This window comes from Calliphora vicina, chromosome 1, assembly GCF_958450345.1.
Source record: "Calliphora vicina chromosome 1, idCalVici1.1, whole genome shotgun sequence".
Taxonomy (NCBI): domain Eukaryota; kingdom Metazoa; phylum Arthropoda; class Insecta; order Diptera; family Calliphoridae; genus Calliphora; species Calliphora vicina.
The window spans coordinates 24,082,171-24,097,144 of NC_088780.1; the positions used below are offsets into that span (position 1 = coordinate 24,082,171).

The 14,974-nt window shown below is 30.5% G+C and overlaps 2 protein-coding genes across 2 annotated transcripts in view; both read left to right on the top strand.

Annotated features, from left to right (window-relative positions):
- Positions 1-6,460, top strand: part of LOC135958372 (uncharacterized) — a 45,016-nt gene extending 38,556 nt beyond the window's left edge. The window contains exons 5-8 of the mRNA XM_065509311.1: positions 3,156-3,429; positions 4,920-5,070; positions 5,147-5,877; positions 5,952-6,460. Coding sequence (XP_065365383.1) covers positions 3,156-3,429; positions 4,920-5,070; positions 5,147-5,877; positions 5,952-6,404 — 1,609 coding nt within the window. The 3' untranslated portion in view covers positions 6,405-6,460. The remainder of the gene's footprint in view (positions 1-3,155; positions 3,430-4,919; positions 5,071-5,146; positions 5,878-5,951) is intronic.
- Positions 6,461-6,634: 174 nt separating this feature from the next.
- Positions 6,635-13,325, top strand: LOC135954395 (esterase B1-like). The gene is made up of 5 exons (XM_065504553.1): positions 6,635-6,748; positions 11,297-11,461; positions 11,530-11,794; positions 11,858-12,730; positions 12,801-13,325. The coding sequence occupies exons 2-5, from the start codon at positions 11,319-11,321 to the stop codon at positions 13,245-13,247; spliced, it is 1,728 nt and encodes a 575-aa protein (XP_065360625.1). The 5' UTR covers positions 6,635-6,748; positions 11,297-11,318; the 3' UTR covers positions 13,248-13,325.
- The last annotated feature ends 1,649 nt before the right edge of the window (positions 13,326-14,974 follow it).

The following is a 14,974-nucleotide window of genomic DNA, read 5'->3' on the forward strand; positions in this document are numbered from 1 at the left end:
GATTTATGTCTATACGAAAGTTTACTATGTTGAATTTTGTGAGTATACCAACATTTTTAAGCGATTTATGCACGTTAAAGTGATTTTCGGAAGCGGGTCTATATGGGAGCTATGACTAATTATGGACCGATCGTAGCAAAATTTGGTGACATGAATTTTGTATATATAAAACTTACTTGGAGCGCAACTTATGGAGATACATTTATAAATTAAACATTTATGACCGATAAAGTCCAATTTCGGAAGGACATTTGTATGGGGGCTAGGTGAATAATGGCCAGTTTCAATAGACTTAGTCCTTGGCTCGAAAAAATAATATGTACCAAATTTGATCGAAATATCTTCAAAATTGTGACCTGTACTCTGCGCACAATGTTTACATGGACACCCAGCCAGCCAACCAGACGGACGGACATCGTTTAATCGATTTAAGGTGGGTGTTAGACTAATATTTTTGGGCGTTACAAACATCTGCACAAACGCATAATACCCTCTCCACTATGGTGGTGTAGGGTATAAAAACTTTGTTGTTTAGACTATAATATTCAATAACTCAACAGAAAGCTAAATTATTCTAAAGAAAAAGAGAGGTTTTGAGCATTACTTACACCTGCCTACTTGCCAGTAAACGTTGGAAAAATAAGTAAAAAATGACGAGAATTAATTTCCAGTGGGCTTAGTTTAAGTTTAACTTAGTAAGTGCAATTCCAAGTTGAAATTTCTTGAACTACTCCTTACTACAAATGCGAGTCGAAATTATGTCACGTGCTAAATCATACTAAAGGTTGTTTAAAAACGAATGTAAATATTTCAAAAAGACAACTACCATCAGATGGTTCCAACTAGTTCAAGTTTCTTAGTTGATTCCACGTGGATTACAAGAATATTGGAATTTACAAATGCCAACACTGGCTACTAATATACTAGAAATGCTCGTAATTAATTTCGGTTTGTTCAACAGTTTAAGTCTTTTATTTTTCCTCAGCTAATCGATAACAATCGATAATACTTTAGCTTTCTTTTGAGAAAAGAAATTTAAAAGAAGGGTCCAAAAAAAATCCACAAATTTTTTAATTTTCCAAAAAATGTATATTTTGAGTTACAAAATATTTATTTTGATAGGTATCCAACTTGCATCCCACTAAGCGACCAAATAGGTTTTCAAGGAAAATATCTATGTTTTTCATTTTAGAAAAAAAATATTAAATATTTTATATTTTTTTTAAATATTTTGTTCGAAAGATTGAAGAAATATCTATCTAAACTATTTGGGACACATTTTGCTAAGAACAATAGGTAATATGTTACATGGATGAGAAAAAACACCTGGTTGCCCAAAATGTCAAATTTTGACCCCCTCTAACTCAGATGGTTCTTCACCAATCTTGTTGAAATTACTATCCAATATGTCTGAATTATTATCCAATAGGACTACCCTTGGTGCAAATATCACACCGATCGTAAGACATCGAATTCAAAAGTTGGCTCACTTGAATGAAATCCCCTATATGGACAATTACATGTCATCGTACGTGACATTTGTACGCCTATAGAGTGGAGTAGATCTTGCAAATATAAGAGTATCTGAGAAATAATTTGGTCCTTATGTTCCATTCAAAGGGTATTATATTTTAAAAAAAATAATAACTTCTTTCGAAACATTGTTGTCTAAAATATAGAGCGAAATACGGGTATATGGTACGTGACGTAAAACGGAATTAATTTCGAGGTACATATAGAAATATGCGAAAATTTGGAAATCGTGAGAGGTGTTACGTTTTCTTTTAATTTCTTACACTAAACCAAATATTTTTCCTTTATAATCCGTCATATTTAAAAAAAAACAATCTTTGGATGTTTTTATAATAAATAAAATTTAATATCGTACGTGACATACCGTTCATGACAGATTTTTCTGTTGTAGTAAAACAATATATATTCTGTAATTATGTGAATACAAAAACTAAAAAATAAATAGAAAATATAAATTCGTTTTCAATAAACAATTTGATAATTGCATCATAATTGAATCAATTTTCTCCGCAATTAAATTAAAAAATTAAATATATTTACGTAAAAACTTTCAAAACATATTATAGCCGCAAATCAATACATGTATGTATATCCTAAGGTGAAGGGTATATAAGATTCGGCACAGCCGAATATATCACTCTAACTTGTTTAAGTAAATAACAGTTTTTTTTACGAATAATCGTTTATTTATTTCATAACGTAGCTAATTATTTTTGGAGAAATTATGAATACAGTGACAAACTTATATAAACTTTAGACAGTCGTAGTGAGGGATATGACAAACATTTTATTAAAGCATTAAATTAACTCATTACCAAAGAATTCCAGGCAATAATATTAGTATGCATTTGGGTACATTGTATTAAGTATGTCGATATGCAATAATGACCAATTTAATTTAAATTATTTTGCAAGTCATGTTTTCGCACAAAACTGCTATCAAATAAAAGAAATCTAGGCACTCGTTGCAATATGAAAGTTATACTGAGTTGTTCATCGTATTAGTAACTAACTGCCTATAGAGACGGCTAATTTCAGTAGGGTCTTTGACAAAACTATGAATGCAATTCCTTCTAACATGTGAGGTTTTTCGGAATAGCAAAGCATTTACTTTGTGACAATATTCTACTGAATATTATGACACTTTTTTAGTCTATTAAAATAATAACATTGAATGTTTAATATTACTAAAATTTATAAATTACTGTAGGTAATTTTTAATTCGATCTGACCATTAAAAGTTCTACATTATATCATGTCAAATGATTGTATTCTGAGCTAATTTTTATTTTTCCACTGTGATAAGACAAACACTTCTATTTTAAATAAATATAAACAAATAATAAAAAGCTCTTCTTTTCAAGCGCTATAAAAAAGAGCACAACAAACTATGTTTATTAAAAGAAAAGAGAAGAAACAAGACTTCAACTGAAATTATAAACTGCAAACTCACAACATTTTATAATAAAATAATAATGTTTAGTCGATTGGTTAAGTTAAGAGAGACAACTACTTAAGAAAGATATGGCTGGCGAGTAAGTTCCATATTTATTTCGCAGATATTTAACTGTTATAAGTTAAATAATACTATATAAATAATAATTATTACTGTTTTATTCCAGTTTAAAATATCAGGAAATTTCTTTACCGGTGGGTCAGCTAAGGGGCTGTCTGAGAAAGACCATCTATGATGAAGAATATTATAATTTTGAGGGTATACCTTACGGCCAGCCACCGGTAGGTGATTTAAGATTCAAAGCACCATTGCCAGCCCAGCCATGGACCGGGGTTAAGGACTGTTTGGAATTTAATGTCAAGCCTATGCAGACAAGCTCTTTAACTGGTAAAATAGAGGGTTCAGAAGATTGTTTGTATTTAAATGTCTACGCTAAAGATGTGAGTAACTTTTGAAATTCAAATACTAAATATAGTAATAGAAAATATTGATATGCCCAAAATTTTCTTTTATACACAAATTTTCTATAGAAAATACTGTTGTACACAAAATTTTCTATAGAAAATACTGTTATACAGAAAATTTTCTATAGAAAATACTGTTATACAGAAACTTTTCTATATAAAATACTGTTGTACACAAAATTTTCTATAGAAAATACTGTTGTACACAAAATTTTCTATAGAAAATACTGTTGTACACAAAATTTTCTATAGAAAATACTGTTGTACACAAAATTTTCTATAGAAAATACTGTTGTACACAAAATTTTCTATAGAAAATACTGTTGTACACAAAATTTTCTATAGAAAATACTGTTGTACAGAAAATTTTCTATAGAAAATACTGTTATACACAACATTTTCTATAGAAAATACTGTTATAAAGAACATTTTCTATAGAAAATACTGTTATACAGAACATTTTCTATAGAAAATACTGTTATACAGAACATTTTCTATAGAAAATACTGTTATACAGAACATTTTCTATAGAAAATACTGTTATACAGAAAATTTTATATAGAAAATACTGTTATACAGAACATTTTCTATAGAAAATACTGTTATACAGAACATTTTCTATAGAAAATACTGTTATACAGAAAATTTTCTATAGAAAATACTGTTATACAGAACATTTTCTATAGAAAATACTGTTATACACAAAATTTTCTATAGAAAATACTGTTATACAGAACATTTTCTATAGAAAATACTGTTATACAGAACACTTTCTATAGAAAATACTGTTATACAGAACACTTTCTATAGAAAATACTGTTATACAGAACACTTTCTATAGAAAATACTGTTTTACACAAAATTTTCTATAGAAAATACTGTTGTACACAAAATTTTCTATAGAAAATACTGTTGTACATAAAATTTTCTATAGAAAATGCTGTTGTACACAAAACTTTCTATAGAATATACTGTTGTACACAAAATTTTCTATAGAAAATACTGTTGTACACAAAATTTTCTATAGAAAATACTGTTATACACAAAATTTTCTATAGAAGATACTGTTATATACAAAATTGTCTATAGAAGATACTGTTATACACAAAATTTTCTATAGAAAATACTGTTATACACATAATTTTCTATAGAAAATACTATAAATTTTCTTAATACAATACCCTTATACACAAAATTGTCTATAGAAGAAACTGTTATACACAAAATTTTCTCTAAAACATACTGTTATACACATAATTTTCTCTAGAAAATACTGTTATACACAAAATTTTCTATAGAAAATCTGTTATACACATCAGTTTCTATAGGTAATACTGTTATACACATAATTTTCTATAGGAAAAACTTTTATACACAAACATTTTATAGGAAAAACTGTTATACTTAACATTTAAAACATTTTAAATTTTCAAAAATCTTCAAATTACTTCAATTTTCCATTACAGCTTAATACAGACAAACCCTTGCCCGTTATGGTGTATATTTATGGTGGCGGCTTTGCTACTGGCGAGGCTACCAAATTTCTTTATAGTCCGGATTATTTTATGCAAAAAAATATTGTTCTGGTTACTTTAAATTATAGACTTTGTTCTCTAGGTAAATAAAAAAAATCCCACTCTTCCCCTATATATTCATATTCAAGTAATCTCTAATTTTTCTCTTTTTTTGTCAGGTTTCCTTAGCGTTGAAGATCCCACTCTCCAAATACCCGGCAATGCTGGCTTGAAAGATCAAATGTTGGCTTTAAAATGGGTGAAGCAATACATCAAACATTTCAATGGTGATCCCGAAAATATTACCTTATTTGGTGTCAGTGCTGGTGGTGCATCCGTACATTATATGACCTCAACACCTCACACTAAAGGTCTCTTCCATAAGGCTATATGTATGTCGGGATCTATGCTAAACAACTGGGCTAATACACCACAAAAAGATCATGCCTATCGTTTGGCAAAGTTCAATGGCTATGAGGGTGAGAATACGGACCGGGATGTTGTAGCTTTTTTGCAGAAATTAGAACCCCAGAAATTGGTAAAACATGATATTTTAACCGATCAAGAAAGACGCAATGGTATTTTGTTCGCCTTTGGTCCTTGTGTAGAATCATATATAGGTGAGGACTGTGTTATACCAGAAGATCCCCGGGAAATGTTGAAATCGGCTTGGGGTAATCATATTCCCATAATAATGGGAGGTACCGCCAATGAGGGCTACCTAATGTATCCTAAATTGAAAATGTTTCCTCAAGCTATGAATGCCATCAATAATGATTTGGAGAGAATATTGCCCGCGGAAGTAAGAGAAGAGGATAAGGAACAATCTTTGTTAAAAGCTCGTCGCTTGGTGAGAACTCATTTTGGCGATAAAACTCCCAGTAATGAATGTATTCAAGAATTTTTGGATGTAAGTATGATTAGCATGATTATAGTATGAAAATCTGTTATATTTTATAATAACAAATTTCTTCCTTTGATTAGCTATATGGCTTTAAAGCTTTCTGGCATGGTTTTCATCGCTCTCTACTCTCTCGTCTAGCTTATGCCAAAGCTCCCACTTACCTCTATCGTTTCGCCTTCGATTCACCCACTTTTAATCATCATCGTATACGTTTCTGTGGTGATGACTTGAAAACCGGCGTGGCTCATGCTGATGACTGTTCTTATATATGGTATGGATTTTATGCCTGGAAATTGGACAAAGCCTCCAAGGAATATAAAACAATTGAAAGAATGATTGATATTTTTACAACTTTCGCCAAAACTTCCGATCCCAATTGCGAGGAAACTAAGAGCATAACATGGTTGCCCTTGGCCTACAATGAGGCCAATTTAGGTTTAAACATTGGCGATGAGTTGAATTTTGAAATTATACCCGAAAAAGAAAAATTTGTTGTTTGGGATTCATTGTATGAAGCCAATAAATTATTTTAGTAGTTGTTAATACAGGTAAACAAATAAATTTATTATAAAGCTGCATTTATGTGAAATTTAATGTTTTCTTTTTGTCTGTGAATAAACTTTTGAAAAAACAGCTGATATCCAACTAACAAAAAAAGAGTACCTGAGTGCTAAACAAGTATACAGTGACTATATTATAGTCTCTGCATTGAAAAGTTTGATTAGATTGTGTGTAAGTTTAACATTGTCTGTTAGTTGATTGGCTTCCGTCAACAAAAGCGGTTGTCTGTATTAAATATCTTTTGTGAGTTTGTTTTATTTTCGACTGCAGATTTTAAGAGCATACCTATATATGAAAAGAGAGTGATTTAAATTTGGTAAGAGATATTAAAAATATTATCACATGTTGCCAGATATTTCAATGTATTTATTATCAAATTATAGTAAGTACCCAACAAACAAAAGCCACATAAAATGAAAAATATTCAACTAAACCATTAGGCTATTAGGAATCTTATATACCCTTCACCAAATTATACTTTAAATTAAAATTAAAAATATTTTTAGGTAAACAAAATTTTTTTATATTTTTTTTTTTTCAAAAACAATAGTTTGGTCTTTGAAATATCAATCATTAAATATCCAAATATATACCAAAAGTAAGTAAAAAATCAATCGAGACGCGCATCGAGGTCAAATTTCAGATATGTATATGATAAATTTTAGGTGAAACTCGTTAACTTTCTGTATTGTTTTCCAGAAATATGTAGATTTATTTATATTAATGAAAATTACATTAAAAAAATCTTTTGGAGATTAACCCTGTATCTCCTTTGGGTCAAAATCCAAAAATTGTATCATCGCTTAAAATCGGAAAAAATGCAAATTTTACAGTCATCGCTTAATTAACTCAGGAAAAGTTTTTTAGCAGATTGATATACTTTAAAATGGGTGTTTGAAAAATTTTTTTGCACTTCACAAACATAACCACTAACTCAATATACCCTCTCCAATATGGTGGGTAGGATAAAAATTAATAAAAAAATTCTACAGAATAAAATAAGAAATAATGTAACATGATATATGTTTCAATGATGTCTCTGGTATTGGAATTTCTTTTCCGGAAAATGGTATTATGTGTGGATTTTGAGATGGTAAAACCGATTGAAAATATTCTGAGTTAAATAAAAAAATTAAATATTGTAAAAATTCATTATTCATTTAAATATAAGCATTACCTTTTCCGGTAATCCTCCCATTTAAGATTTTATAGTTTCTTCCGTTTTTGGACGAAAGAGACCAATACCTTTCTACATGGCCGATGTTCGGGATAGTTGGGTGAATTTGCCCGCCGTGATGCAAAATTGACATTATTGTTTGAATACCACTCAAGGGCCTTTTTCCATAGTGGAATGAAGCCAAATCGAGCCTGAAATATGAAGGCACTGTGTTGATTAAAAAAAGTAAAATCAAATTTTATCGACACTCTTTAATATATATGTCTGTATTTATAGTGCCCGATGTCATAAATGATTGGCTTTTTTTGCCACAACTGCAAATGGCTTACCACACAAGAAACATCCTGAGGAATATTGTTTGTTTTTTTATTCGGTATTATCTCGTTCATCAGGTATTATCTCGTTCGATCTGGAACATTCTGAACTTTATACGACTTCCAAGCATTAGCTTTGGCTCTCCTCGCAAAGTAAAAAGCAATCAGCTGCTTTTCTGATTGAAGTGTTCGGTGCTCTTCGAAAAAGTTGTTTGACTTCTTTTGCCTTAGACCTTTTTTGCTTCGTGATGCATGTTTCCTTTCAATGTTCAAGTCATAGAATAAACGCATAGAACGGAAGGAGAGAGTAAAAAATTACACTCTTTTAACACATACGGGTGATACAAAAACAAAAAACATGCAATACATTCTCATGAATTAGGTTTTTGGCTCTCAGTTGCCTATCTAGTTGTCTATGGTTCAAGTCTTCTTTATACTGTTTAATGGCTTTGGAAACAGTGCACAGTGGTGGCAGTTATATAGAAGAGAGCGACAAAAATAGTAATAGTACGAATATCGTCTTGAAACTTCTACAGTATATTTCTGACGATATGAGAATTAATTTGACAAAAAGTGGGCGTGGTCACTTTCACTTAACGCCCACTTTTTATCTATATATATAAAAATGGATGTGTGGTTGCTGGTTTGAAGACTATAGATGGCTAACCGGCTGACCCGATTTGCTTGAAATTTGTCATGCATTAAACACATTCAAGACAGCAGGCTACCAACTTCAATCTGTCAAAAATAAAATGCACACGTTTATATGGAGACGATTATTTTAACGACAGCACAGCTACACGGCCACACGACTACTCATGCCGATGTAGCCGAATTAGGCTAATTTCTATTTTTGTCAACTACAAAACAGAAATAGTGTTGCTAATATAATAAAAAAATGTAAATCAAATTAGTGCTTAAAAAAATATATTTTTTTACTTAATTAAGAGAAGTTTCTGATAACCATATTGAAATAAATTAATAACAAGTACATAATTGATTATAACCATATATATATTTTTACTCAAAATAATTGTTTCAATCTTAATTACTTTGGAATTGTGTACGGTTATTTTTTATTAAAGTGGCACCACTGAATTATAAATCAGCTGTTTAATTGTAGCTGTCGTCTTTAAAATAATTCAGTAGCTGACACACGACTACAACTGTAACCAGCAGAATTTGTGTTCGTGTAGTCGTGTAGCCTGTTGTCTTGAATGTGTTTAATGCATCATACTGTACAAATTCCTGTATATCTGGAATGAACTATAGGCTACTTTTTGTTTTGAAATGTCAAGTAGACGTGGTACTCCACTACAAAGTTAATTTAAAAAATCAGATATCTAGGAAACTATAATAGCTATAGTCCTCAAATTTTACATGATCAAATCAACCGTTTGTATAAATATTTGAGGCAAAAATAGGAGTAGTATCTGTGGCTACTGTGGGCGTGGCACCTCCCATATGATGTTAATTAAAAAATCGAATATATACTGTAAGAGATAGAGTCTATAAATTGAGTACGTTTATTCTACCATTAATATTAATATTTAGGACAAGAATGGGCGGACTATAAATAGTGGGAGTGGCACCTCCCATACAAACTAAATACTAAAATTCTGATCTATCTATATAATTGTAATATGTAAAGAATTAAAACTTTGTGTGAATTATTTATATTTATATATAGGGAAAGCTATAGCAGCTATCAATATTATCAATACAAATTCTAAAACACGAAAAGCTACTTCTGAAAAATTATTTTTTTTAAATACGGGACACAAATAACTGACATGAAATATATTTAAAACAAAGCCAAAAACATCAGTTTTTATATCCATTTTTTTAAATTTGAATTAAACACTTTTATAAAATATAAATCCACAATTGAACATAAACTTTGTTTTCCTTTTTTCTTCTACTAGCTTCTGCACGTTTTTTTGTTCTCACTAAAATTGTTAATATTATGGAAGTACCGTTAGGAATTATCAAAACAAATTCGAAATAGAAAACTTTAATGGTTTTAGCGACTAGTTATTCCCCTTCAAGATCAATATTTTAATATAATTCTTTTATTTTTGTCGTATGGGTGCAACCACTGTGCAGTGTAAAGAAGAACCTTCAGATCTTTTAATATTTTTTTGTAAGTCCATATTGGATTTTCTTGAAAAATTTACAATAATTTTTTTTTTTTTTTAATCAACAAAATTTCTACTAACAATACGAAAGAAAAATAGTTTTGTGATACAATTTGTATATTTTCAACATTAACTTAATTATTTTATGATATAAAAATATATAAATAGAATTTCTGAATTTAATAAATAAGATTTTATTGTTTTACGAAATAAAAAAATAACGTAAAACTGTCATTCCAAAAAACAGCGAAAAACCCACGATAGGTCTCTCATGGCAGCTGACAAATGTTCTGTTGATGTAGCTCAGTTCTGTTGATGTACCGCTCAGTTGAAAACGCTCAGTGCTGAGCTGAAAACGCTCAGTATGATGAATGATTCACTTCGCTCAGTTGAGTGAATAGCTCAATTGAACTAGGTCATTCATGAGCTACACAACTCTAATAGGTGGGGTGGTTCACCGTTCATGGTCAGTACAGAAATGTTAAAAAAATATGTATATGAAGACAAGATAGGCAAGATTGAAATGATCAAAACTAAAGCCAACATATCATAAGTATCCAAAACAATTTGAGAACTCCTCAAAAAAAGTGGCATATGGTCTCCTTTCTACGCTATATTCTGGATCGTTATAGATAGCGAAGCCACTTTAAAACTTTCATACATGATTCATACATTAATATATCCGCTAGACAACCGGTTCGGTCGATATTTAAAATCCAGAAAATCGGCCCGGAAAAAACCAAGACAACCAGGACAACCTCGGTTTTTGGCCTACTTTCAATCTATATCTGGATTACTAAATCATTAGTATAGACAATATGTATATATGTACATATAATGATAGATATTTCAAAGTCCTTTACAACGTATATAAGGCCATAGAAAGTTGGACATACAATGGATCAAAATCGGGACAAATATTTTTTAACACGAATTTTTTTTTCATTAATAATATTGTTTCATTAATAATTTAAAAAAAAAATAAATTTTTTTTTATAAAAAATGAAAAAAAAAAAATTTTAAATTAATACAAAAATTATATTAATTTCAAGTATGTCGTTACGAAAAACGATAACAAGAGATTGAGAAATTGGGGGTTACTTGGTTTTTAATAAAACATTTTAATTATTATGGTAACCATGATACATATTTCATTTATGACAATATAATTATATTGTATTCTACAATAAGTACCTAATTTACTTATTTTTATTACACCTTCCTTATTCTTTTAGCTTCTACTGTCTATAATATTAAATGTGGTTGAGTAAGTTCACTCTACACTCTCTCAAACTTAAGTCTATAGAAAATATTGTCTTAATAAATTCAGTTATAAAGAGCAACTACTTTATCTGCAATCAAATAAGAAAGAGGTCGACAAGCAAAGCAATGGCAACACAGTAAGTTTTATTTCAACTTTAATAAATACCTAAAATATGTAATTTATTTTAAATAATTTAAATTTTAGAGAAAAACTATTAAAAATTCCCCAAGGCTTGATTAAAGGTCTTAAAAGGAAAACTATCTACGATCATGATTTCTATAGTTTTGAGGGTATACCTTATGCCCAACCTCCCCTAGGAGAGTTGAGATTCAAGGCACCTGTAGCGGCCGATAATTGGTCAGATGTTAGAGATTGCCGTGAATGTGACTTAAAGCCTTTGCAGAAAAATCATGAGGGTGTTGCTGAAGGCTTGGAAGATTGTTTATATCTCAATGTTTTTGCTAAAACAGTAGGTATTTTGTGATTTATAAAATAATTTTTTATAAGTAATTTGTTTTTGTGTTGTTGACAGCTAGAGGCTAAAGAAAAATTACCCGTTATGGTGTGGATTTATGGTGGTGCTTTTAATACCGGCTCGGCTATACGCAACAAATACAGTCCCGATTATTTTATGCAAGAAAATGTTATTTTAGTAACTTTCAATTATCGCTTGTCTTCTTTGGGTTTTCTTAGCATGGAAGATCCCTCTTGCGAAGTGCCCGGTAATGCGGGTTTAAAGGATCAAGTAATGGCTCTGAAATGGGTTAAAGATAACATTTCATATTTTGGTGGAGATGAGGAAAATATTACCTTATTTGGAGAAAGCGCTGGCGCTGCTTCGGTTCACTTTATGACAGTAACAGAACAAACAAGGGGTCTCTTTCATAAGGCTATATGCATGTCCGGTTGTATTTCCAATCCTTGGGCTTTTAGTGGTAAATCTACTGAGCTGCCTTATCGTTTGGCTTGTGAGAAGGGTTACAGTGGCGCCAATGAGGATAAACTAGTTTTGGAATATTTAAGAAACATGCCAGCGGAACAGCTGGTATTGATTGATAAATTAAATTTGGAAGCTGTAGGTAAGGGTGGATTCTATGCTTTTATACCCTGCCTAGAACCATATGATAATGAGACAGCTGTTATCAGAAAACCTCTCGAGGAATTGATTAAATCCTCCTGGGGTAATGAAATACCCATGATGATAGGAGGCACTTCATTTGAGGGTTTAGTAAGGTATTCGCAAATAAAGAAGAAACCGGTCTTGGAAATATATAACGCAAAACCAGAACTATATTTCCCCGCTAAAGTACAAAAGAAACTAACTAAAGAAAAAACCGAGTTATTAGTTAAACAATTAAAAGAATTACATTTCAAGAATACCAGTGAAATAATGGGTTTTATGGATGTGAGTTAAATATATAAAAATATTTAATTCTTTTTGATTTTATTAAATTTTATAAATATTTATTTTTCAGTACGATTCTTTTATATCATTTTGGGAGGGCATACATCTTTTCATCAAATCCAGACAGTTGTCTTCTGGTGTACCCACCTATCAGTATCTCTTCGATTTTGATTCACCAACTTTTAATCATCATCGCACTATGTTTTGCAATGGCGATATAAATACTGGTGTTGCACATGCTGACGACTTATCTTATATATTTTATGCCTACTACTCTTGGAAATTGGAAAAGGACTCTAAAGAGTATTTAACCATACAACGCATGATCAAAATGTGGACAAATTTCGCCAAATCCTCTAATCCAAATTGTGAGTTCACTAAGGATTCACCTTGGAAAACTGTAGAGGAAAGTAATGTCAGCAAATGGCTGAGAATATCCAATGACTTAAAGTTCGAGGAAATGCCAGAGGATTTTAGGAAGAAATTAAACTTTTGGGTTGGCTTGTATGATAATTAAAGAATGCGTGAAATATTTTTTTAATTTACTATTCATTTCTAAATATCATATTATAAATAAACAAATTTTTTAATTAAACTGAAGAGCACACAAATCTTATATATTTAAGTATGTTATTGTCCACCAATATTGATGAAACATATATGGTTTAAAAGATTATTTTCTCTAGATGTGCACAATATAAATTTTTTTTAAAAATTATTTCCATAAATGTGTTAAAAAGCGTTCTAAATTTGCTTGAAAAACAACAACAACATGTTTATGCACATCTAAATACACGTGTATTTGTACACAAACGTGAAAAAATATTTTTGCGTATACTCAAAGTAACTGTATAATTTCTTTATTAGTGGTCGAATTTTGACCACCAGGCGATCCTAGTTTATATAGATTTGTATAGAAAAACAATAAATTAATTGAACACCTACCTTTATGGCGGTATTAAAAAGAGAAGAAATAATACATCTTTGTAAACATTTCTAACTAAAACATCTAGTATCCAATTATGTTTCAGAAAGACTGAGTTTTAAAAGTGTTTTTTTGAATCTAATAAAAAAAATTAGTTCGGAATAAATGTGGATCAAATTGGTCCTAATATTTGTAATCCTATTAAAATGTTGATACAAATTTCAGTTTTAGAAACTCAATAAATATGTAAAATTTATTAACAAAACTCAATGAAATTGCTAACGTTATTTAAATTTGTCATTCTAAATAACAATGTGTAAAAAAATTTGTCAAAAGGTCAAAGGGAGTCCCGGAATTCTTAAAAATTGGAGCGAAAATCAAAAAAATTTTTTTTTACAATTTTGCCCATTGGGTCCACAATTCCTTTGGAGCTGGGAAAATACTTTGGGGATAAATTGTTCCCTAACATGTGGCCCAATATTGAAATTTTGATAAAAAATAGGTCAATTTCCGAAGGGCGTAAAGCCAACATATTCGAATAATAGAACATATTTTTTACACCAAAATGTTCTCCGTTAAGATACCTTACAGAAAAACATAAAATTGTTATATGTTCTGGAAGAAAGTTTTTTTTCAATAAAAAAAGAGTTAAGTTAAAATCTACAAAGCGTCATATTCGGGAAGTTTTGCTTTACTTCTTTAATTTGAAAAAACAAGTGTCGTTGAAGCCCACCGATTGCTCCCAAAGCTTACGGTGAATGTGTTTCATGGATTTTAATGTACGAAAGATGGTTTGTGCGGTTCAGAAGTGGTTATTTTGACACAGAAGACAAATATCGCTCGAAACGTTTACAAACTGCAGGATTCAAAAACAGGGAATTGAAGCCGAAAGACCTTGAAAGATGATTGTATATGTCTGAAAAGAAAGTCATTTTAGCACCGAATCATTACTTAAAAAAAAATTAAAAAATTGATCCATTACGATAACCCGAAGCGTATGAGATCGCTTGTGAAGACGACTCGACAGCAAAGCCAAATATCCATGGCGCTAAGGTAATTCGCTGTGGAACCAAAGGGTCCTATCTATTATGAGCTGCTGTTTGACCATCACAGGAAACCTGTACCGAACATAACTGAATCATTTGAAGCGGAAATTGGCCAAAAATAACCAGAATATGCGGCCATACATGAAACTATAATAATCCATCGGCCAGATGTTTCAATACCTGTTAAAAAGTATTTAGAATGAAGTGGTTGGGAAGTTTTGTCTCACCAGCTATATTGTCCAGACCATTCCCCGTCCGACTGCTATTTGTTTC